Source organism: Lutzomyia longipalpis, chromosome 4 (assembly GCF_024334085.1).
Source record: "Lutzomyia longipalpis isolate SR_M1_2022 chromosome 4, ASM2433408v1".
NCBI lineage: Eukaryota > Metazoa > Arthropoda > Insecta > Diptera > Psychodidae > Lutzomyia > Lutzomyia longipalpis.
In genome coordinates this window covers 14,061,620-14,083,926 of record NC_074710.1, presented here as the reverse complement: position 1 = coordinate 14,083,926, position 22,307 = coordinate 14,061,620, and the positions used below count along the sequence as shown (strand labels likewise).

The 22,307-nt window shown below is 34.8% G+C and overlaps 3 protein-coding genes and 2 long non-coding RNA genes across 5 annotated transcripts; 2 read left to right on the top strand and 3 right to left on the bottom strand.

The window, feature by feature from the left end:
* The first annotated feature begins 103 nt into the window (after window positions 1–103).
* Window positions 104–22,027, top strand: LOC129796575 (acyl-CoA Delta-9 desaturase-like). The gene is made up of 3 exons (XM_055838636.1): window positions 104–372; window positions 20,604–20,895; window positions 20,978–22,027. The coding sequence occupies exons 2-3, from the start codon at window positions 20,643–20,645 to the stop codon at window positions 21,961–21,963; spliced, it is 1,239 nt and encodes a 412-aa protein (XP_055694611.1). The 5' UTR covers window positions 104–372; window positions 20,604–20,642; the 3' UTR covers window positions 21,964–22,027.
* On the bottom strand, window positions 792–1,343 carry LOC129796579 (uncharacterized). The gene is made up of 2 exons (XR_008751231.1): window positions 1,233–1,343; window positions 792–1,169 (listed from the first exon to the last, which is right to left on the bottom strand). It is a non-coding gene; the product is annotated as an uncharacterized LOC129796579 (long non-coding RNA).
* On the bottom strand, window positions 9,606–10,371 carry LOC129796580 (uncharacterized). The gene is made up of 2 exons (XR_008751232.1): window positions 10,142–10,371; window positions 9,606–10,059 (listed from the first exon to the last, which is right to left on the bottom strand). It is a non-coding gene; the product is annotated as an uncharacterized LOC129796580 (long non-coding RNA).
* On the top strand, window positions 10,844–13,094 carry LOC129796576 (nuclear pore complex protein Nup214-like). Its single transcript, XM_055838637.1, has one exon. The coding sequence runs from the start codon at window positions 11,085–11,087 to the stop codon at window positions 12,249–12,251; it is 1,167 nt and encodes a 388-aa protein (XP_055694612.1). The 5' UTR covers window positions 10,844–11,084; the 3' UTR covers window positions 12,252–13,094.
* Window positions 16,513–20,009, bottom strand: LOC129794530 (esterase-5A). Its single transcript, XM_055835282.1, has 3 exons — window positions 19,997–20,009; window positions 17,585–18,635; window positions 16,513–17,520 (listed from the first exon to the last, which is right to left on the bottom strand). Exons 1-3 carry the CDS (start codon window positions 20,007–20,009, stop codon window positions 16,665–16,667), a joined length of 1,920 nt encoding a protein of 639 aa, XP_055691257.1. The 3' UTR covers window positions 16,513–16,664.
* Window positions 22,028–22,307: the final 280 nt, after the last annotated feature.

Here is a 22,307-nt window from a genome sequence, read left to right as displayed (position 1 = left end):
CAATAAAAGATGTTGGAAGAAAAACTCATTTACTGTCATATGACATTTCTATTTAACGATTCCACTCCATCAGTACTGTGCTGACTCTCAAGCTATACAGACGTGCGAGATTACACAGAGCGATTTTTTTTTTTTTTTCCAAGTGACTCTTTTGATCACATTTTTTTTTCTTTATTAAAAGTTCAAATTAAATTCATTTCATTAGATAAGTTAACTCTTTAGTGGTAGTTCATTTGATAGTGAGAAGATGAGTGAGACATCGGGGGGCCCCGGCCCTCCACCAGACTTTAATATCTACAACGTGCTACATCGTGGCGAAATGCCGACTCTCCAAGAATCGCAGAAAAAGGGATATAAAGCTCTAAAACAGAGGTGGGCAGACAGCTCGATGACAATCAGTCAAATGAGGTTATGTAGATTTAGGGTGGATGAGCATACTGAAATTTCATATACGAATTCTGAAATTTTCACACATGTAGTATGAAAATTTCAAGGTGAAATTGAAATGAAAAAAAAATGTGCAAAAGTGAATAATACTGATTTATTAAGCTAATATTTGTCTTAGAAGTGAGTTAAAAGAAGGAATTCAGTGAAAAACACTGGAAAATTCGAGATTTAAATCTAATAATTGAATGATTTTGTGATATGGTTTGTGGAAATTAATTGTTCCGGAAGTGTTCATACATCCCACACAGAATCTCCAGGAAGTTCCTTGTGGTTGATTCCTGGGAAAGCCGGAGTAGAATGTTTTCAAAGGTAAATCAAGGAAAATTAAAAAAAAAAACAAACAATTTGAAAACGAGTTTGGAATTAATTTCATTTATTTTTGTTTACAGAGGAGATGACAAAAGCTCATGTGAGCTATATGTACAGGACCTACAGAACATATAAGTCTACTGAGAAGCTCACAAACAACATAGGAACCCAATCCTTCAGGAGCTTTCTTCCTCAGACGCTTTGGTTGTGGTCAAATTCCCTGAGAGGGAAGAACATTCAAAACAAATCGATTGGTAAGTGAAGGATTTCCGGATAATTTCCAATGACCATCTTGCTGTAGCTGGCTGGAATTTTGAGTGGCTTTTACTGTTACAGATGATGCTGCAGTTTGTCCAGGAGAGATGCAATTATCCGGAACCACGGGCGATTCCAACACGGCATTCAAGAACTTCCTGCATAGAAGTGTTTTCTTTGAGTGAAGTGAACTTTGAGTGCTTCATTACCTTCAGCAGAACCTTTTCTTGGACTCAGTCTTACGAGATAGGGCTGCTGTGGACTCCAATCCGGAGGAAAAACGCATCATTGAACGTCTCGTCATATCGTCAAAGAAAAAAACAAATACTGACAACCCATTCACAATTCTTCCTATATGCTTCCTATTTTGAGCGGACACGTCATAGGACATTCTCAACAAGTGTCACGTGCTTCATCGTGACACCTCCATTGACCTTCGTAAATTATGTATTTATGAACAATCTTGTGAAAATGTTAAAATATGCAAAAAAAAAAAAACTACAAAATGGCCAACAAATAAACAAAAAAATGTTACAATTAAAGAAGAATATTTATTTTTACAACAAAATTCCAAAAAAAAACCAAAGAAAGTTGTATGAAAAAATCCTGGATTTCTTCAATGAATGTATTATAAAGGTCTTATAGAAAGCGAAGATTTTTCTGAAAAATCTCTGTCTTCCTCAAAGAATGTAATACTACTCTTTCATTACAAAATGTCTTAGAAAGGAAAGTTGTTTTAATAAAAAAATTTTTTTTCTTCCTTTACCAATGCAATGTAGTAATTCATTTCATTATAAAAAGTCTTACATGGCGACGAACTATTTTGTATATGTAGTTCGCATTCGCTTCATATTTTTACCAAAAATTCTTTATGGTAATTGAAGATTTAATAAAATAAAATTAATTTCCCATATTAAATTGTATGAAGCGCCTTTTCAGTGAGAGCAGTGAGAGACATTTTTCGTGAGAGAACGAGCGCACACGCAAAAATCTAAGCGTGCTGCTCTTTCTCATTGCTGCAAATATAAGCATGCTGCTCTTTCTCATTGCTGCGTGTGCCGATTAGCACACGACTGAATTGCCCGGGTAACTGAAGACCACACACATGTGCGCATGCTTATGTGTGTGTATTTCTCAACCGCGTGAGCGGGGTTGTAGGCAGGTTGAATAAAAAGTTTGCTTGCTTGTTGGTAACGACAAGTTAGGTGACGTGTAGCGTAGCCGTTTTCGAATATTATGGTCGTGGTATCAAATCCAACCAATGTCAATGATTTCATTTTTTTTTCCATTAAATTTTTTTTATTCCCCAATCATTTTAAATATAAATTTTTTGATATTATACCACTAATTTGATTTACTATTACAATAGAAATATAAGGAAAATAGGGGAGAACAGTACAATACCAAATAATGAAAACATCCGAAGGTTTTCAAAAAGAGGGAAAACGGACGAAAAACTGAAAATGTTCGAAATAGTTTGTCGTTTTGTGAGATCCTTTATCGAAAATTAAATGCAAAAGTTAAATTTTAATTTTATTAGTAATCATCATTGAAAGGAAATGGATTCTTCAAGTTTTATTTTTCAAAAGCTGTACAGATTTGAGCAAACTTTCTGAGGTCCTTTATCGAAAATTAAATGCAAAAGTTAAATTTTAATTTTATTAGTAATCATCATTGAAAGGAAATGGATTCTTCAAGTTTTATTTTTCAAAAACTGTACAGATTTGAGCAAACTTTCTGAGATCCTTTATCGAAAATTAAATGCAAAAGTTAAATTTTAATTTTATTAGTAATCATCATTGAAAGGAAATGGATTCTTCAAGTTTTATTTTTCAAAAGCTGTACAGATTTGAGCAAACTTTCTGAGGTCCTTTATCGAAAATTAAATGCAAAAGTTAAATTTTAATTTTATTAGTAATCATCATTGAAAGGAAATGGATTCTTCAAGTTTTATTTTTCAAAAGCTGTACAGATTTGAGCAAACTTTCTGAGGTCCTTTATCGAAAATTAAATGCAAAAGTTAAATTTTAATTTTATTAGTAATCATCATTGAAAGGAAATGGATTCTTCAAGTTTTATTTTTCAAAAACTGTACAGATTTGAGCAAACTTTCTGAGATCCTTTATCGAAAATTAAATGCAAAAGTTAAATTTTAATTTTATTAGTAATCATCATTGAAAGGAAATGGATTCTTCAAGTTTTATTTTTCAAAAGCTGTACAGATTTGAGCAAACTTTCTGAGATCCTTTATCGAAAATTAAATGCAAAAGTTAAATTTTAATTTTATTAGTAATCATCATTGAAAGGAAATGGATTCTTCAAGTTTTATTTTTCAAAAACTGTACAGATTTGAGCAAACTTTCTGAGATCCTTTATCGAAAATTAAATGCAAAAGTTAAATTTTAATTTTATTAGTAATCATCATTGAAAGGAAATGGATTCTTCAAGTTTTATTTTTCAAAAACTGTACAGATTTGAGCAAACTTTCTGAGATCCTTTATCGAAAATTAAATGCAAAAGTTAAATTTTAATTTTATTAGTAATCATCATTGAAAGGAAATGGATTCTTCAAGTTTTATTTTTCAAAAGCTGTACAGATTTGAGCAAACTTTCTGAGATCCTTTATCGAAAATTAAATGCAAAAGTTAAATTTTAATTTTATTAGTAATCATCATTGAAAGGAAATGGATTCTTCAAGTTTTATTTTTCAAAAGCTGTACAGATTTGAGCAAACTTTCTGAGATCCTTTATCGAAAATTAAATGCAAAAGTTAAATTTTAATTTTATTAGTAATCATCATTGAAAGGAAATGGATTCTTCAAGTTTTATTTTTCAAAAACTGTACAGATTTGAGCAAACTTTCTGAGATCCTTTATCGAAAATTAAATGCAAAAGTTAAATTTTAATTTTATTAGTAATCATCATTGAAAGGAAATGGATTCTTCAAGTTTTATTTTTCAAATACCAAGCTATAATTTAAACAATGTTTCGAAATGAAACAATTTTTATTTCTTAAATTTGTAAATTTATTTCATGCATATTATAACTTTATATTTGTACTTATGTATGTATGTGTAAAAAAATTAAATGAAATCATTAAAATTTTGCAGGTCTGCCAGAGCAATTCTGAGCAGTTCTCTTAGCTTTTTGTCCGACAGGCTGGCTCTCATCTTTGATTTTAGAAGAGTGAGGATCGAAAATGCGGCTTCGCATGTGTACGTCGTGCCGAACATAACATCAAAGTCCTCTCCTCGTTTTGCATAATTGTGATCGTTGTGTTCATTTTCATCTGTTGCAAAAACGTCTGCCAGATATTCAAATCTTTTGATAAAATCCTTTCGGATTTTCCTGACATTGTTTGAGTAAAAAGAAAAATCTTTATCAGGGAACTCTTGGCAGTACTTGAATGAATGCAAATCGTTCTTGCTCAGTTCTTTTTCCAAACGTATCAGTAATGACATAAATTCATCAATTTTCGACACGAGTTCTTTTATATTTGTTCGCTTCCCCTAAAAAAAATAAAAAGAATAATCTATATCAAGAGATTAAAAACAAATAATAACTCATTGTTTTTAAACACTTTGCATTTCTTTTAATAAATGACTTTTTGTATTATCCTTTTTTATTATCTTAAACTCACTAAGGATTTTATTCTGAAGAATAATAAAGATTTAACGACAAAGAGAATATTATATACCTGTAGGCTCAAATTCAGGTCGTTTAAGTACTTAGTAATATCCCCGAGAAATGCTATATTTCTCCAAAACTCATCATCATGCAGTCGAGACTTGAGTTTCTTATCAAACTGAAAGAACAAATATAATTGTATTCTAAAAAGATTGATAAAAAAATAAAATATTTTAAATTGCAGTATATATTTAATTATTGAAAACTACTGTTATCGAGAAGTAAATAATATTCCTTAGGGATTAAAAATGTAAAAATTTTAAGCGAATTAAGTTCTTCTCTAAGTAAGTAAAATGAATTATGTTGCTCGATTTTAATTTAAATTCCAACTTTTTAGTCTATGTACAATTAATTTTCTTTTGTTCATTTCAGGTATGTAGGTAGTCTTTTTCACAAAAGCAAGAAACAAAAGTATCATATTTTATCATAAATGAAACAATCTCGAAATAGAGAGATCTTTTTTTTTTTATAATATACTTAACTTATATTTTGTTTTAAAAAAATAACGTAGGGGATCCTGGGGTAAAATGGTGAATTTTTGGGAGATAATTTTTTCAGGAGTTCCATGGAAATATTTGAGATTTCTCATGAGAACTATATTAGGAAATTTTTCGGGCTACAACTTTGTCTCAAACGATTTTTCTCTATAATCCTCATTTAATGAAATTATTTTAGCAAGGCACTATAATATCTACATATTGAGAATGAGGGATTTATGAAACAATTAAAACTTTTTTTAATTAAAAATATACAAAAAAAACGTTAAATTTCAGAAATTACCATTGCATTTGGATAAAAAAAAATTGCCGAGAATATCGCCAAAACGGATCAATTAATATGAAACTTTCTAGGCTTAGGTGGGGGTAAGAAGTACAACTACTGACAAAATTAGACAGACAATTACTTTTTAAGATATTTAATATTAATTTTTTTTTCTGATTCACCATTTTACCCCAGCTACAAATTGAAATGTGTTTTTGATATAGGTAATGAATGTATGTTATGAGTAAGTTAATAGATTATAAAGAAAATTGTTCAAGAAAGATATATGATTCAATTAAATTTGTTTTAATAGAAACTTTATGAAATTAAAATTTATAACTTGAATAAAAATAAAAATATAACAATAAACTTTTTCTTTTTTTGTTAATAAGATTTTCTCTCTTTTATTTATTTTTTTACAAAATTTGTCCCTCAGAAACATTTTTACTTTCGATATGATGTACTTAATTAAACAAAATTAAATCGTACGTACTTCAATCGTTTCTACGAATTGAATTATGTAATGACGAAGAGTGAAAAATCGTTCAAGGGCTATTCCCTTACTGAGCCATCTTACATGCGTAAACAATTTTAGATCTCCATACGGTGCGTTCTGCTCTTGAAGGAAATTTTTAAATTGGCGGTGCATTAGGGCGTTTTGGCCGCCTCTTATTGCATTGATAATTTGCGTCGCAACTTTCATCGTATCTTCCAGACCGACTGCTTTTGCTGAAAGTGTTTGACAATGTATCATACATTTAATCGCTGTCAACTCAGGTTTGTCCTTTTTTAAAAGGCCTGCGCAACCTTTCCTTGTGCCAACCATGGATGGGGCCCCATCGGTACTGAGTGAAACCAATTTATCTAATGCCCCAAACTCTTTTAGAGCATTAAAAACTACAAAAAGATGAAATTAAAAATTAACGATATAAATTGCAGGGAAATCTCAAAATTAATTCACAAATTTTTATCACTGAGTTGTGTATCCACGGAAAGAAAAGTTTGTAAAAAATTGAGTGTGGAATTATCATTAAAAAAAAAATACCAAAAATACCTTTCGGAAAAATTATATCAATTTGATAATTTTAAAAGAAAATAATTTCTGACAAATGCATGATCATTCACGTCAGCTTTTTAGAAATATTGTCCAATTTTTTTTTCAATTCCATTTCTTGAACATAAAATCATCTTGTCTTTTTGCTAGGTAAAATATTTTAGCACTGTGAAATTATAAAAAATATAACTGAAATAAAATAAATTTATTCATGAAAACCAAATGTACGTTAAAATACAGAGGAAAAAAATTTAAATTTAATTGTTGATTTGACCAAATTTTAACAACTTTTTAGTGAGAACTACATTTAAAATAAATTTTGTTGAAATTTACATGGAATTTTTAACAAATTTGTCTTTCCGTGTAGGAGTCGCCAATGGGAAGAATTAAAGTTAAAGTTAAAAAACGAATGAAAAAAGATTGGTTGACAGTGAAGAATATAATTTGTTATCTACCTTCCTCATAAATATCCTCACCGCGGGTGGTTTCTCGCAATTGCCGCAAATCCAGGTAGGATTCAAAAGTTGAATTGTCTGGCATTATGCCACGAATAAATATCATCAATTGAGAATGATGGGAGATGTCGGTGCTTTCATCGATAGCGATGCTGATTTTTTTACTCTCCTTAATTTTCCTTATCATCTCGTCCCTCATTTTCTCACTAATGTGAGAAATATTGCGGCTAATCGTATACCTCGAAAGAGGAATTTGATTTAAAAATTCGGCACAATCGCAATTATTGCACCTGTTCTTCAGAATATTTGAGAAGACATCCCTCCATCTCCCCGCGTCCGAGAATGGCTTTTTCAAACGGCCCGTTTCCAAAGCAAGCATTCTGGATGCCTTTGTGGCATCCATATTCTTTTTTGGTTTTTCCACTTTCATCGCCACCGACTCACTGGACCTCACATTTGTAGCAAGTTTAGATTCATATTTATGATGCGCCTTAGCCCAATGCATTGCGAATTTGTAAAGCGTTGGGCCTTTTTTAATTATTTTTAATAAAATGAATTAAAAAAAAAAATATTACAAGGAAAAATCTTTATTCAAATTTTCATTATATACACAAAATTATTTGAAATTTAAATTTATAATTTGAAATATATATAACTAGTTAACATTAACTCCCAATCATATATGATCAAAGAATTCTATTTAAAGCAATAATAAAGGAGCGTATATTAAAGGGAAGTGGTGAGTAGAAGTGAATAAATAGAGTACTTCGACAAATAATTTAAAATAAAAAAACAGCAGGTAAAAATTGGGATAAATTATTTTTGTGGGGTCGGTATGAAGTGGGGGGGTGGTTGAAGCAAAATCTCACATAGCGCTTGCAACTCGTATTAACCCCTCTACTCCCCCAACAAATTTCATTACGATCGGCAGAGCCGTTTTGGAGGAGTTCATGTGCCACAAACCGACAAACAGACTTTTCAGGAATAAATTTTTTTAAATCATTTATGTATATAGTCCCTTTATGTTGTAATTATGACTGGGGCATAAATAAAGTCATCTTATCTTATCTTATCTTATTTACTTACTGCGTTGTATTACATGCCCACACAATTTGCATTCCGCGGTTTCATCATCCCAGAATTTAAAATGATAGTTAACATTTATTAATTCCTTTTGCGATGGCATGCTTAATTACTCTTATTTTACTTTCAAAAAAAAATTATTCACCGTCTTAATTTGTAGTACGTTGCAGCTGAAACTAAAGCACTCACGAGAAAATTTGGATGTAAGACTCTCATAGAACTTTCGAGACGCTCCTTCAGAGAACTTCTTATAACACACACATGCAAATCATTCACGTATTAAACTCCACAGAAAGAGACAAACATATAAGTAATACACACTAATTTCTTAGTGTGCGTGCGTAAGCACCCAGGGGAGAAAAAAAATATAACATTCGCAGACAAAGCTAGGACTTTTCTTATAAAAGAAAATTGAAATTTTTTAACCCTTTTTGTAATAAAAAAAAATAGTAAATTAGTTGAGGAAGAAATAATCTTTTTTTAAAACAACTTTCCATCCAAAGGCTTTTTTGTAATGAATGAAAAGACCATTTCTTTTCAATAAAGATTATTAATAAAATTAAAATTTAACTTTTGCATTTAATTTTCGATAAAGGATCTCACAAAACGACAAACTATTTCGAACATTTTCAGTTTTTCGTCCGTTTTCCCTCTTTTTGAAAACCTTCGGATGTTTTCATTATTTGGTATTGTACTGTTCTCCCCTATTTTCCTTATATTTCTATTGTAATAGTAAATCAAATTAGTGGTATAATATCAAAAAATTTATATTTAAAATGATTGGGGAATAAAAAAAATTTAATGGAAAAAAAAATGAAATCATTGACATTGGTTGGATTTGATACCACGACCATAATATTCGAAAACGGCTACGCTACACGTCACCTAACTTGTCGTTACCAACAAGCAAGCAAACTTTTTATTCAACCTGCCTACAACCCCGCTCACGCGGTTGAGAAATACACACACATAAGCATGCGCACATGTGTGTGGTCTTCGGTTACCCGGGCAATTCAGTCGTGTGCTAATCGGCACACGCAGCAATGAGAAAGAGCAGCATGCTTATATTTGCAGCAATGAGAAAGAGCAGCACGCTTAGATTTTTGCGTGTGCGCTCGTTCTCTCACGAAAAATGTCTCTCACTGCTCTCACTGAAAAGGCGCTTCATACAATTTAATATGGGAAATTAATTTTATTTTATTAAATCTTCAATTACCATAAAGAATTTTTGGTAAAAATATGAAGCGAATGCGAACTACATATACAAAATAGTTCGTCGCCATGTAAGACTTTTTATAATGAAATGAATTACTACATTGCATTGGTAAAGGAAGAAAAAAAAATTTTTTATTAAAACAACTTTCCTTTCTAAGACATTTTGTAATGAAAGAGTAGTATTACATTCTTTGAGGAAGACAGAGATTTTTCAGAAAAATCTTCGCTTTCTATAAGACCTTTATAATACATTCATTGAAGAAATCCAGGATTTTTTCATACAACTTTCTTTGGTTTTTTTTTGGAATTTTGTTGTAAAAATAAATATTCTTCTTTAATTGTAACATTTTTTTGTTTATTTGTTGGCCATTTTGTAGTTTTTTTTTTTGCATATTTTAACATTTTCACAAGATTGTTCATAAATACATAATTTACGAAGGTCAATGGAGGTGTCACGATGAAGCACGTGACACTTGTTGAGAATGTCCTATGACGTGTCCGCTCAAAATAGGAAGCATATAGGAAGAATTGTGAATGGGTTGTCAGTATTTGTTTTTTTCTTTGACGATATGACGAGACGTTCAATGATGCGTTTTTCCTCCGGATTGGAGTCCACAGCAGCCCTATCTCGTAAGACTGAGTCCAAGAAAAGGTTCTGCTGAAGGTAATGAAGCACTCAAAGTTCACTTCACTCAAAGAAAACACTTCTATGCAGGAAGTTCTTGAATGCCGTGTTGGAATCGCCCGTGGTTCCGGATAATTGCATCTCTCCTGGACAAACTGCAGCATCATCTGTAACAGTAAAAGCCACTCAAAATTCCAGCCAGCTACAGCAAGATGGTCATTGGAAATTATCCGGAAATCCTTCACTTACCAATCGATTTGTTTTGAATGTTCTTCCCTCTCAGGGAATTTGACCACAACCAAAGCGTCTGAGGAAGAAAGCTCCTGAAGGATTGGGTTCCTATGTTGTTTGTGAGCTTCTCAGTAGACTTATATGTTCTGTAGGTCCTGTACATATAGCTCACATGAGCTTTTGTCATCTCCTCTGTAAACAAAAATAAATGAAATTAATTCCAAACTCGTTTTCAAATTGTTTGTTTTTTTTTTAATATTCCTTGATTTACCTTTGAAAACATTCTACTCCGGCTTTCCCAGGAATCAACCACAAGGAACTTCCTGGAGATTCTGTGTGGGATGTATGAACACTTCCGGAACAATTAATTTCCACAAACCATATCACAAAATCATTCAATTATTAGATTTAAATCTCGAATTTTCCAGTGTTTTTCACTGAATTCCTTCTTTTAACTCACTTCTAAGACAAATATTAGCTTAATAAATCAGTATTATTCACTTTTGCACATTTTTTTTTCATTTCATATTCACTTTGAAATTTTCATACTACATGAGTGAAAATTTCATTCCGGAGGATTTTTAGAAACCTAATTTACTGAATCAGCGAATACATAACCTCATTTGACTGATTGTCATCGAGCTGTCTGCCCACCTCTGCTCTAAAACATTCATTTTTCACCCATCCGTCTGATACGGAGAAATATTTCGTCCTTGGCGGGGACACGATCAGGGAATTGGACGTCTTCGACATCCAAAATGAGCTCGAAAAGATCTCTAAAAATGATTTCAAGGTCTCTATAAGGCTCTCAAGCGGAGATGTTCTCTTGCAAACTCGTGACGCACAACAATTGAATGCCCTCAAAAATTTGTCTACATTCGGGCCTGATAATAAACCAGTCAGTGTTTCCGAGAATGGGGTTCTAAACCAATCCCATGCAATAATACGATGCAAAGAAATAATGAAACTCGAGATAAAGAGAATAATTGAGGGATTATCAGCACAAAAGGTTGTGAATGTTCAAAGGTTGAAGAGAAAAGTTGGCAATTCCTGGGTGGACACGGCTACGCACGTGCTCACTTTTGACTCTCCCACAATTCCCGCCGAAATGAAAGTAGGATTTCTCACAGTGAAAACAGAAATTTATATTCCATCTCCCTTCCGCTGTGCAGTGTGTCAGAAGCTTGGTCACACTAAAAAGCGCTGCAATTCGAAACAAAACAAACCTACTTGCGGCTTTTGTGCCGAAGAATACCACATGTACGGCCCTTGTCTTCCTCCGAAATGTGTGAACTGCCGCGGTGAACACCCAAGTTCCTACAAATTGTGCCCCAAATTCATTGAAGAAAGGGAGATAAATGCAATCAGGGTGACGATGAGAATCCCGTATAATCTCGCCAGAGAAGAACTACAGAGGAGGAAAGGAACTTTTCCTTCTTCTTCCCCAATCAATGCTCCTAAGCCAACCCATAATTCCCTTTCTTCGGGGAGATCTGCCGAAAAATCTACCTTTTCCCAAATAGTCATCCGTTCACAGCAACCATCAACTTCATCAAGCAATACCCTGACAAGTACAAACCCAAACACCAAAATGATCTCTAAATCTAAGGAGAAGTTAAATGTTAATTCGGTATCGAAGCCTCAACGTCAAAAGAAAATCACACCCAAAGCTTTCAAGAAAATCATGGCAGAAGAACTTTCAAGTTCACAAATCAGCTCATACTCACAATCTCCTTCTCAAAACTCAAACAATCAAAACTCCCTTTCAAACGCCAACATTACACCATCTACTGAACCAAACCACCATCAAATTAGCCAAAACTACAATTCATTCAAGAATGACAACAACTCACACAACCCACAAGATCAAGCCACTGGCTTTACCGGCTTTGCCGAAACAGAACTTAATCTCACTCCCCCCTCCCAAATCACTTTTCCCCTTTCCCATCCCTCCCCCATTCCTTCCTCTTCCCTTTCCCTTCCCCACACCTCAGACCCCCCTGACCCCCAATACTGTCCCTCCCCACCGGACTCCGAACTCGACGACGACATGGACTATTCATCCCCCTCACCTGAAAATAAATCTCCTGGCGACGATTCACCGTCTCACAGTGATTCGTCTATGTAAAACACTTTATGGCCAATAATTCAAGAAATATTGCACACAATTCTCAATCGAATTCCGTCTCAAATAGTCAACATCCTACTCCAGTCCCGATCTGCTCTTTTTTGCAATGGAACTGTCGAGGTTTTTGGCCTCGGAAATCAGAACTCGATTTAATTTCAAAATCAAAATCCCCGACTGCAATTGCTCTTCAAGAAACACATTTAAAAATTAACCCGAAAGATCCTTATTATCCACATTTAAATGGTTACACAGCCTATCATTCTAACACCTCCAGTAATCCTAAGATGAGTGGAGGAGTTTCTATATTCATACAAAATGGTTGGAATTCTCACAGGATCCCCCTTAAAACCAAAATTGAAGCTATCGCTGTTCGTATATCATGGCATATCCCAATTTCATTAGTTTCAATTTACATTAGCCCAAGTACTTTTATTCCTAAAGAAAAACTTTTTCACCTATTTAACCAAATTCCTCCCCCCTACTTGATCATGGGGGATTTTAACGCTAGCCACTCTCTTTGGGGCAGTAATAAAGTTGACTACCGTGGACATATGTTAGAAGACATAATAACTAGTAACAATTTGGTCTTACTTAATGACGGATCGGCTACAAACTTATCAGTTGCTCACGGAACATTTAATGCTGTCGATGTAACCCTATGCGATCCTTCCTTGGCCTCCAGGCTTATTTGGGAAGTATCTCAGGACCTACATGCTAGTGACCATTTCCCGATATTTATAACAGATATAGACTCTCCTCCTAATAAAATAACAAAAAATCAAAAATGGGTTGAAAGTTCTGCAGATTGGGACAAATTCCAAACAATTCTTCAAACCAATGATCTCTGTGAAACCAATTCAGTCTTAAGTGATTATAATTCGTTTATTCAAAACGTTAATGATGCGGCAAATGAGTCGATTCCTAAAACAAATCCTAACTCCATCAAAAAATCTGTCCCCTGGTGGAATGCAGAAATAAAAAACCTAAGAAAAAGCAGAATAAAGGCCCTGAGATGCTTCCGTAGGCATCCTTCTACTGAAAATAAAAATAATTACTTCTCTCAAGTAGAACTGTTAAAAAATAAAATCCAGGAAGCTAAAACTGAGTCTTGGCGATCTTATGTTTCTACTATTAGTATACACACTACCTCCAAAGAAATGTGGAACAAAATTAGAGCGATGCGAGGATCTCATAGTCCTCCAATCCGCCAAGTAGATTGCAGTTTCGGAAAATCATCGGATCCAGAGGTTATACCTAACTTGCTTTGTAAGAAATTTTCCAGCGTCTCATCTAATGAGTCTCTCAGTGATAAAGAGCTAGCCCAAAAAACAAAAATAATAAATTCAATAGAGGAAATTGTACCTTTATATCCACCATGTCTTGAACTCAATTTAGACTATTCACTTGATGAGCTGAAACGCGCAATAAACCATAGCAAAGGAAAGTCTTGTGGTCCAAACCAGGTCACTTACGGAATGCTAAAAAACATCCCATATCGTAAATTAAGCTTTCTATTAAACCTTTTTAATCGTATGTGGAAAGAAGGATGCTACCCGCTGGAATGGCATTCTGCTTTCGTTATTCCTATTCCAAAACAAAGTAGTAAAGGAACCATTGACTATCGCCCAATTGCTTTAAGTGACTGCGATATGAAAGTTTTTGAGCGCATGCTCAACTTTCGCCTCATTTGGTATTTAGAACAACATAATCTATTAAACAAAAATCAATTGGGTTTCCGGCAAAACCGATCTACAAGTAACTCTATTGCTAAGTTAACAGGAGATATTTTTGAATCAATTGATAAACGTTCACATGTCACTGCAGTATTTTTCGATCTTGAGAAAGCGTATGATCGCGTATGGGATGGAGTTATCATCCGACAGCTCATCAAGTGGGGAATTCAGGGGCATCTCCTTGAATTTATTAAATTCTATCTTCAAGCTAGAAAAATAAAAGTTAGAGCAAATGGTATAACATCAAATGAATTTGAGGTATCCAACGGCGTTCCCCAAGGAGGAGTGCTATCGGTCACACTCTTTTTAGTTGCCATAAACAGCGTATTCGAACTATTTCCACAAGATGATCCTACTAAAATTCTGGTCTACGCAGACGATATAGTCATTTACAATTCCACATTAGACAATTTTACACGCCTCATTGAAATTCAAAAATGTCTTTACAAAATGAGTACTTGGGCCAACGAAAACGGTTTTAAATTTTCCACCAGCAAAACCATGACGATGCATTTCTGCAAGAAACATAAATGTCCTCAGCTAACTCTTACCCTAAATGGAGATGTTCTTAAATCAACTGACAAATACAAGTTCCTAGGAATTACTCTTGATAAAAAATTATCGTTCAAAGATTATATTCAGGAATTGAAAACAAATTGTTCTAAAAGACTAAATGTCCTTAAATGTCTTTCTGGAGTCACATGGGGCTCTCAAAGAGATGCCTTATTAACAGTCCATGAAGCCACGGTTCTTTCAAAGATGTTCTATGGATGTGAAATTTATTCATCGGCTGCTGCTAAAACATACCTCAACTCACTCAACAGTGTCTACAATGCAGGGTATAGGCTCAGCATAGGAGCGTTTGTAACATCACCTACAAATAGCATCTTATGTGAAGCTGGAGTTCCCCCTTTAAGACAACGTTTTGAGTTTATCTGCACAAAAAATGCAATAAGAACTTTGTGTTCTCCTGAAATCCCAGGTCATAATGATCTGATCAATTTCGATGAAAAAAATAGCAATAGAAGCTTTTTCGCAGTAGGAGGTAATCTTTGCAAGCGGGTCTTTGAGGATTTCAACACCTTTGAACATAATTTTATAGAAAGCAATCCACCATGGCTATTGGATAATAAATCCATTAATCTCTCTTTCGTTTCAACCCCATACAAGGACATGGTCCCTGATGAAATTAACACATATTTTGATAGAATCTGTAAGGACATTTCTCATGACCCTATCGTTTTGTACAGCGATGGATCAGCATCTGGTCCAAATAGAGGTTTTGCAGTCACTACCTCTGAAGATCTAGTTCTTAGTTCCAAATGTCACAGTAAAACCTCAGTCTATCTATTGGAAGCCAAAGCTATACTTGCAGCACTCTCAATAATTAAAGAAACCTTTCATTCATCTATAAATATTTTTCCTCATCATATAATCGCCTCAGATTCCTTGAGCGTGATTTTGGCAGTCCAAAATATAGGAAACAGGTCAACTACAGTAAGGAAAATTAGAAATCTTCTAATAGAACTCAATGGCTATGTTACTCTCCTGTGGGTACCTGGTCATAAGGGCGTCTTAGGGAATGAAAGAGCAGACTTGGAATCCAAGGCCGCTTCACTCCTCCCCTCAATTACTGACAACATTATCTCAAAAGAAACTGCATTGTCAATCTGTAAAGAGTTTTACTATGATGTAAAACTGAAGTGGTTCAAGTATGAGGTAGTAGGATTCATCAAGAAAACAATATCTCACCCAATTCGCCCAAAACTCCCTAATACTCTCACTAGAAAAGAAGGTTCTATTATTGCCCGTCTAAGAATTGGCCACTCCCGTTTTACTCAATCTTATAAACTAACCAGAACACCTCAACCTCTATGCCCATCATGTAAAAAATTATTATCCATTGAGCACATCCTTACGGATTGTCATAAATTAGACAAAGTTCGTAAACAAATTTTTGGATCAAAAAATACCACAAAAAATATTATTAAAGCACTGAATTACTCAAATGTGGAATCTATGAAAATTATAAAATTCTTGGAATCTCTTGAACTAATTGATGAAATCTAATTTTTTTTGTATATATTTTCATTTTTCTATGTATATAACTCTCTCTGTTAAAAAACTCAACCAGTGAACTGACCAAGAATTATACGGTGTGAAATGAAAAAAAGCACCTAATGAAATAAAATTAAATAAATAAATGATTCCACTCCATATGAAATCTCTGAAAATGGAAAAAATACAATTTGTACCTACGTATATTAGTTATTTAATCTTTTTAAATAACTTGGTTATTTTTTTTTAAATTAATATAGGTACCTTAAGAAATATAGCAGACATACAGATATTTCAGCTTTACATTAAAATTTAATTAATTGTATAGTTTTCATCACAAGGTATCATTTGTTAATACTACCTTCATTACCTTTGATCCTAAAACCTTTACCTATATTTTGCTTGGTGGTTTGCCCGCATCTATAAATTACAAAAAAAACCAAAGAAATTATTTAAAAATACCATAAAAATTTTTCAATAAAAAAAAACATTTAATTGCATAGATATAAAAATTGAATATATTAAATGGATTAAATGACTTTAAGATTAAGTAATTACATAATATATAAAATAAATGCAAAAGGATATTTCCATTAATTTCAACCTTTTTCACTTTGCATCTTTAGGGTCGTCTAAAGAGTCGTCCAAATGCATTCTTAACACTTTTAATTGGGCTGTGAACGGTATGAACGACTTTATCCAGATACGTTGCTTTGGCAATAGTATCACCAACATTCATCATTGTCTCCTTGACGGTGTCCACGCCTTTGATGACTTCGCATTGAAAATCATCGGCAAATGAGAAGATCCCTCCGAATTTGATTAGTGAACAAATTCTAAAATTATTCCTTGGTGTAATTTTATCAGACACCTCCATGTAGGGCAATTGCGCGGATGAGAAGATAGAGAACAGTCCAGATGTGGAGTTATCCTCTTCTTCCATTTCGGTGAATTTTGCAATCATCGCGGTAAAGTCTTTCCGTACCTTCTCATCGGCTGCACTGAAGGACATGCTAACATTCCCCAAAGGATTACCAAAGATATCTCGAGGTTCAAAAAGGAAAATTAATTCATCCCCATGTGCGACTTTACCCTCTTGCTTAGGGCCTTGAGTGAGGGATAAGTGAGGCAGGAATATCTCACCACCTGGTAGTTTGGACTTTGTGAGGAAGTTGAAACTGTAGATAACGGATGATGCTGCATCGCTCCAGAATTTTGCAGTAAAAACAACAGGAATGCTGAAGAAGATATCGGTGGTGGCTTCAAAAATATCATCGAGGAATTTCTTGGTGACACCACCAACATTGAGAAGTGTCGTACCTAGTTGATTAAAGAATCCAAGAGGATTTGTGAGATTGAAGAGCGACAAGAAATCTCCAGCACTTTCTTCCAGTTTCTTTAGGGTATTCTTGGGAATCTTGGAGACAGAAGAACACCTAGATGTTTCATCCTGTGTCTGACCAATCAGTAAGCGAATCCTACAAGAATAAATCATAGGTATTTAATTTTTGTCTTATGTGAGAAATTTTTCTTGGTATTTACTTAGAATGGAATTTCCCGGATAAGAGAAAAGATCTTGGTGGATCGGTAAGAATCCCCGGTAATCCTCGGTTGTCATCCTTATCCTCGATACTCGGGGAGAATCCCAAGAAACCAGACAAGTCAGCAATTACATCCGAATTCTGTGGGAGCATTTGAATATCTGTATCCTTGAGGACGATTTCATTCGCTGGAACATTCTGCAGGCACCGAAAAATCATCAATGGGTTCTCTTTGAAGCACCTATTCACCCTCTTAACTTCTTCAAGAGATTGCGGTGGCTTTTTATCAACAGCATGTGGTGCAAGGGCACTTCCGGACATGGCCACAATGCCTCGAATTAATGAACTTGTGTGCTTCACTAAAGACATCATAATTGCCAAGGAAGCCCCAGATCCGTGTCCTAGAATTGTTACTCTCTCGGGATCTCCACCGAAGTACTGAATGTACCTATTTGTCCATCTCAATGCAGCCACACAGTCCGACAGAGCCCCATTACTGGGGAATTCCTTAGAACCCAATCCAAGGATTCCTAATGAGCCAAGACGATATTGTACACCCACGAAGATTACCTTTTGCCCAACTAAATGCTTAGGATCGTACTGCGACGGGGAACCATATCGAAAGCCACCACCGTGAAGGAATACAATAACTGGAAGCTTTACATCCGGATCTGGCATCTGAGGTGTGTGGATGTTTAGCTTTAGACAATCCTCACTTCCCACCACCTCTTCGGAATTTTCTGCATTTAATTGTGGACATGGGGAAGGATACTTTGTAGCCATGATATCTCCCACGAGCCTCCTGATGCGCGCCCGTACAAAGCGATTCTTCCCCGTTGGTGGGTCAGCATAGGGTATACCTAAGAAGGAATAAAACCCCGTGCCATCCTGCTGAAGTCCCTCAATGCGAATAGTCTTTGTGGGACGATGGACAAAGACAACAGGATCATCCTTAGGTGGTGCTTCGGCAGTCATACCTCCAACAATTCTCTTAACCCGATGAGAGCCTTCTATGGCTCCAATACTTACAGTTAGTAAAACGGTAAGTAAAACTTACAGGCTGTGATTCTTTCTTTGTCAGTGAAATGTGAAGATGACTGAAAATTGAGGATGGCCAAATTTTGAGGAGAGACTTACTCGCGAGCCGAATCACAGCCAACGCGCAGAAATTTTGAAGAAATCCTTAATCGTGGCGGGCGTTGGCTGTGATTCGGCTCACGAGTAAGTCTCTCCTCAAAATTTGGCCATCCTCAATTTTCAGTCATCTTCACATTTCACTGACAAAGAAAGAATCACAGCCTGTAAGTTTTACTTACCGTTCTTTCGCTTTATACTGTTTCATCCATGCTATATTTTTATTTAATATTTATCTTTGCATTTTTATATGTATATATAATGTGTATATCTATGCATTTATATATATTTTACTTTACTTTTATATATGTATATATAAAACGCCCCGCTACGCGGGGCGTTGGTCTTATGCAACTCAAGATATGACATGTTAACTTTAAAACGCGATATCTCCGGAACGGCTACATAGATTTTCTTCATTTTTGGCACGATGAAAGATATTATAGCCAGCTATAACATATCAAAATTTGAAGCAATTCTATAAAGCGATGCTCGAGATATTCATCGAAAACTCATCGAAAATTTTGTTTTTGATTTTAAGCCCTCTAGCGGTCACTTTTGAAACTTGCAATGTTCTAAAGAGTTGTAGGGTTTGTTGAGATCTTTCATTTGACCCCGGGTTGATCAAAATCGGTCAAGCCGTTTTCGAGTTATGGTCGATTTTCGATGAAAAATTGTGGCGGCCATATTGGCTTAACGGCTTGGCCGATTTTCGAAAATGAGGTATTGTTGGAAAGGTCTTGATGGCCCCTACAACATATCAAAATTTCAGACCTCTAGCTATAATAGCGCCTGAGATATAGCGAAAATAAAATTTGGGGGTTATCCAAAATGGCGGACGGGGGGGTGGGGGGTTGGATTTGACTTCATAATCGGATGTCCTCTATCCGATATATGAACTTTGCCGTTGACCGCAAGTCTCTATCTATCACCGTTCTCTTGTAATTTAGAGAAAGGTTCCGGCCGGCCGGACGGCCGGACGGCCGGACGGACGGACGGACGGCCGGCCGGAAAAATTTTTGGCGCCACCATTTTTTGGAATGTGGGGACCCTAATTCGTGCTCATCCCAAGTTTGAGCCTGATCTGACGACTTTGCATTTTAGAGTGTACACAGAAGCTGTGCTTCTTTGAAGAAAGAATCACAGCTAAAAAGAAAAATAACTTTTTGCAACATTTTCTATGCTGTGCTGGATTAGAACTGAACATAGAAATCTCTAAATTTCAAAGTACCATAAAGAGCTAATAAGAGAGGAAGGCGTTTCTGATAAATCAGTTTACGAGTTCTTATCATGTGGCCTTTCCTTTTGTGGAAATTTTGATTCTATTAATCCATAGTTTTGATTAAAAGAAGAGAATGATGCAAAAAAAATATATCTATATATACATACATTGTGCAAAATGTAATAAGGGATTTTAAAACTTTTCTTATTCATATAAAGGCGTATTGAGCAAAATGAGACGTTTCACAAAAGTTTGTATTGTAAACGTTCGAAATATCTTGGCGCCCTATCTATTTATCTATTTAATTCAATTTCGATTTTCTTTTTTCAAAATTATATTAAAAAAAAAGATTAAACATTTTTTGTATTATTACTACTTCCTTGTGAGAAATTTATTCTTCCACATGCGAAAGCTGACCTTTTTGCTCGAACTCTGCCAATTTGATTCACGTAAATTTCCTGGTCATCAAAATTAAATAAAGGTTCACGCAGTTCGATGATAAAAATAAAAATAATAAATTCTGTTTTTTTTCTCATTAATTAACTGAAATTATTAATATATTGCAATTCTTTTGGGGTTCTATTTTAATTTATGTGAATATAATTCTTCTGACCCACGATTAGTTTAGTATGGCAAAAAGAAAATCATTTTAGTTTTCTTTGAGGTGTTGAGTGAAAGAGTCGCGAGTGAAGTGATTCCCCAAATGCCACCACGGAATAACGAGAATGCCAAGAAAGCCCCGGCAATGGAAACTCCTAAGACAGATATTGGACAGGACGAAACTCCAAAGTTTTATGGTGCTGCACCAGCTGTTGAGGATATTGGTACAGATTTCACTTTCAAGCACCAAATTGTATGGAAGAATGCGATCGCATATCTAGGATTTCACATTGTTGGCCTCGTAGGACTCCTTATGGTTCTTAGCTTTCGTGTTAATCCATTAACAACGCTCTACAGTGAGTTTCGTTTAAACAAACATACATACATACATAGATTTGTGATGAGTTGAGATTGTTGGGATGATTATATCCTTTACAGCTATTATGGTTCTCCTAATTGGAGGTGTTGGACTTACAATGGGTGCCCACAGGTATTTCACACATCGTGCCTTTAAAGCCAAACTCATCCCCAGGCGAATCCTTATGATCCTGTTTGTGATCAATGGACAAAATTCACTCTGGGAATGGGCTAGAGATCATCGGCAACATCACAAATACTCCGATACTGACGCTGATCCCCATAACGCTAGTCGGGGATTCTTCTTCTCCCATGTGGGATGGCTTTTGTCCCGAAAGCATCCAAAAGTCTTCCAATACGGCAAAGGAATTGACATGTCAGACTTAGAAGCGGATTCTTGGATCATGTTCCAGAAAAAGTGTGAACATTGTTGTTTGAAGTACCTACATATTAGCATACAAAAAGACTATCTACGTTTTCTTTCCAGATATTTTCTTCCAATCTACGGTTTGGTGGCTATTCTTATACCCTGCATAATTCCTGTTTTACTCTGGAATGAAGATCCAATAAAATCCCTTGTTGTTTGCTATTTTGCCAGAACAACCCTTGGACTCAACTTTACTTGGTTCGTCAATAGTTTGGCTCATATTTACGGTACGAGGCCCTACGATAAATCCATTCTTCCTGTTCAGAGTCAATTTGTAAGTATCGTTGGCATTGGTGAGGGATGGCACAATTACCATCATGCCTTCCCATGGGACTATAGAACTTCGGAATATGGAACACCTTATAATTTCACCGCCAAAGTTATTGATTACTGCGCCAAGAAAGGATGGGTATATGATCTCAAAGCACCCACTGAGGAGTCCATAAAGAATCGCGTCAAGAAAACTGGAGATAATTCCCATGAGAAATACGGCGATCCTACCAAGTATAGTGGTGTAGAGACGTGGAATAATGTCTGGATTACCCCTGGAAATCCCACCTACACTTCAAAAATCAAACCACAACCCATAAAAATTACACGAGAGTACGTCCTTTATGACACGGATAAAAAGTTCGAGTGAATCTCAAAGAGAATAATTTTATGAAGAAATTTGGTGAGAGGGACAAATAAAGTTGAAAAATTGATATTTTTTCCTGTTTTAATAATGTGGATGGAAAAAATATTTATGGCACAAAAGAAGTTAATTTGTTTTTCTTATTCGAGAAAAAACCCGAATTTCCATTTCCTTGAAAAAGTCCACAGAATTAAAAATAAATCACACAATGACGTCACCATTGTATTTTTGTTTCCTTTAACGCATACGTTAAGATATTTGACCATTCCTTCGGAAAGTAGGTATATAGAATTCAGTCTCTGTAATAGACTTCTTTTTTATAAAATCGAATTTAAAAACTTTCTTTTCAG

Coding starts and splice junctions, on each gene's coding strand:
- LOC129796576 (XM_055838637.1), top strand. CDS start 11,085: ATGAAACTCGAGATAAAGAGAATAATTGAGGGATTATCAGCACAAAAG.
- LOC129794530 (XM_055835282.1), bottom strand. Junction 17,521..17,584: donor TCCGGGAAATTCCATTCTAA/GTAAATACCAAG, acceptor TTATTCTTGTAG/GATTCGCTTACTGATTGGTC.
- LOC129796575 (XM_055838636.1), top strand. CDS start 20,643: ATGCCACCACGGAATAACGAGAATGCCAAGAAAGCCCCGGCAATGGAA. Junction 20,896..20,977: donor TCCATTAACAACGCTCTACA/GTGAGTTTCGTT, acceptor TATCCTTTACAG/CTATTATGGTTCTCCTAATT.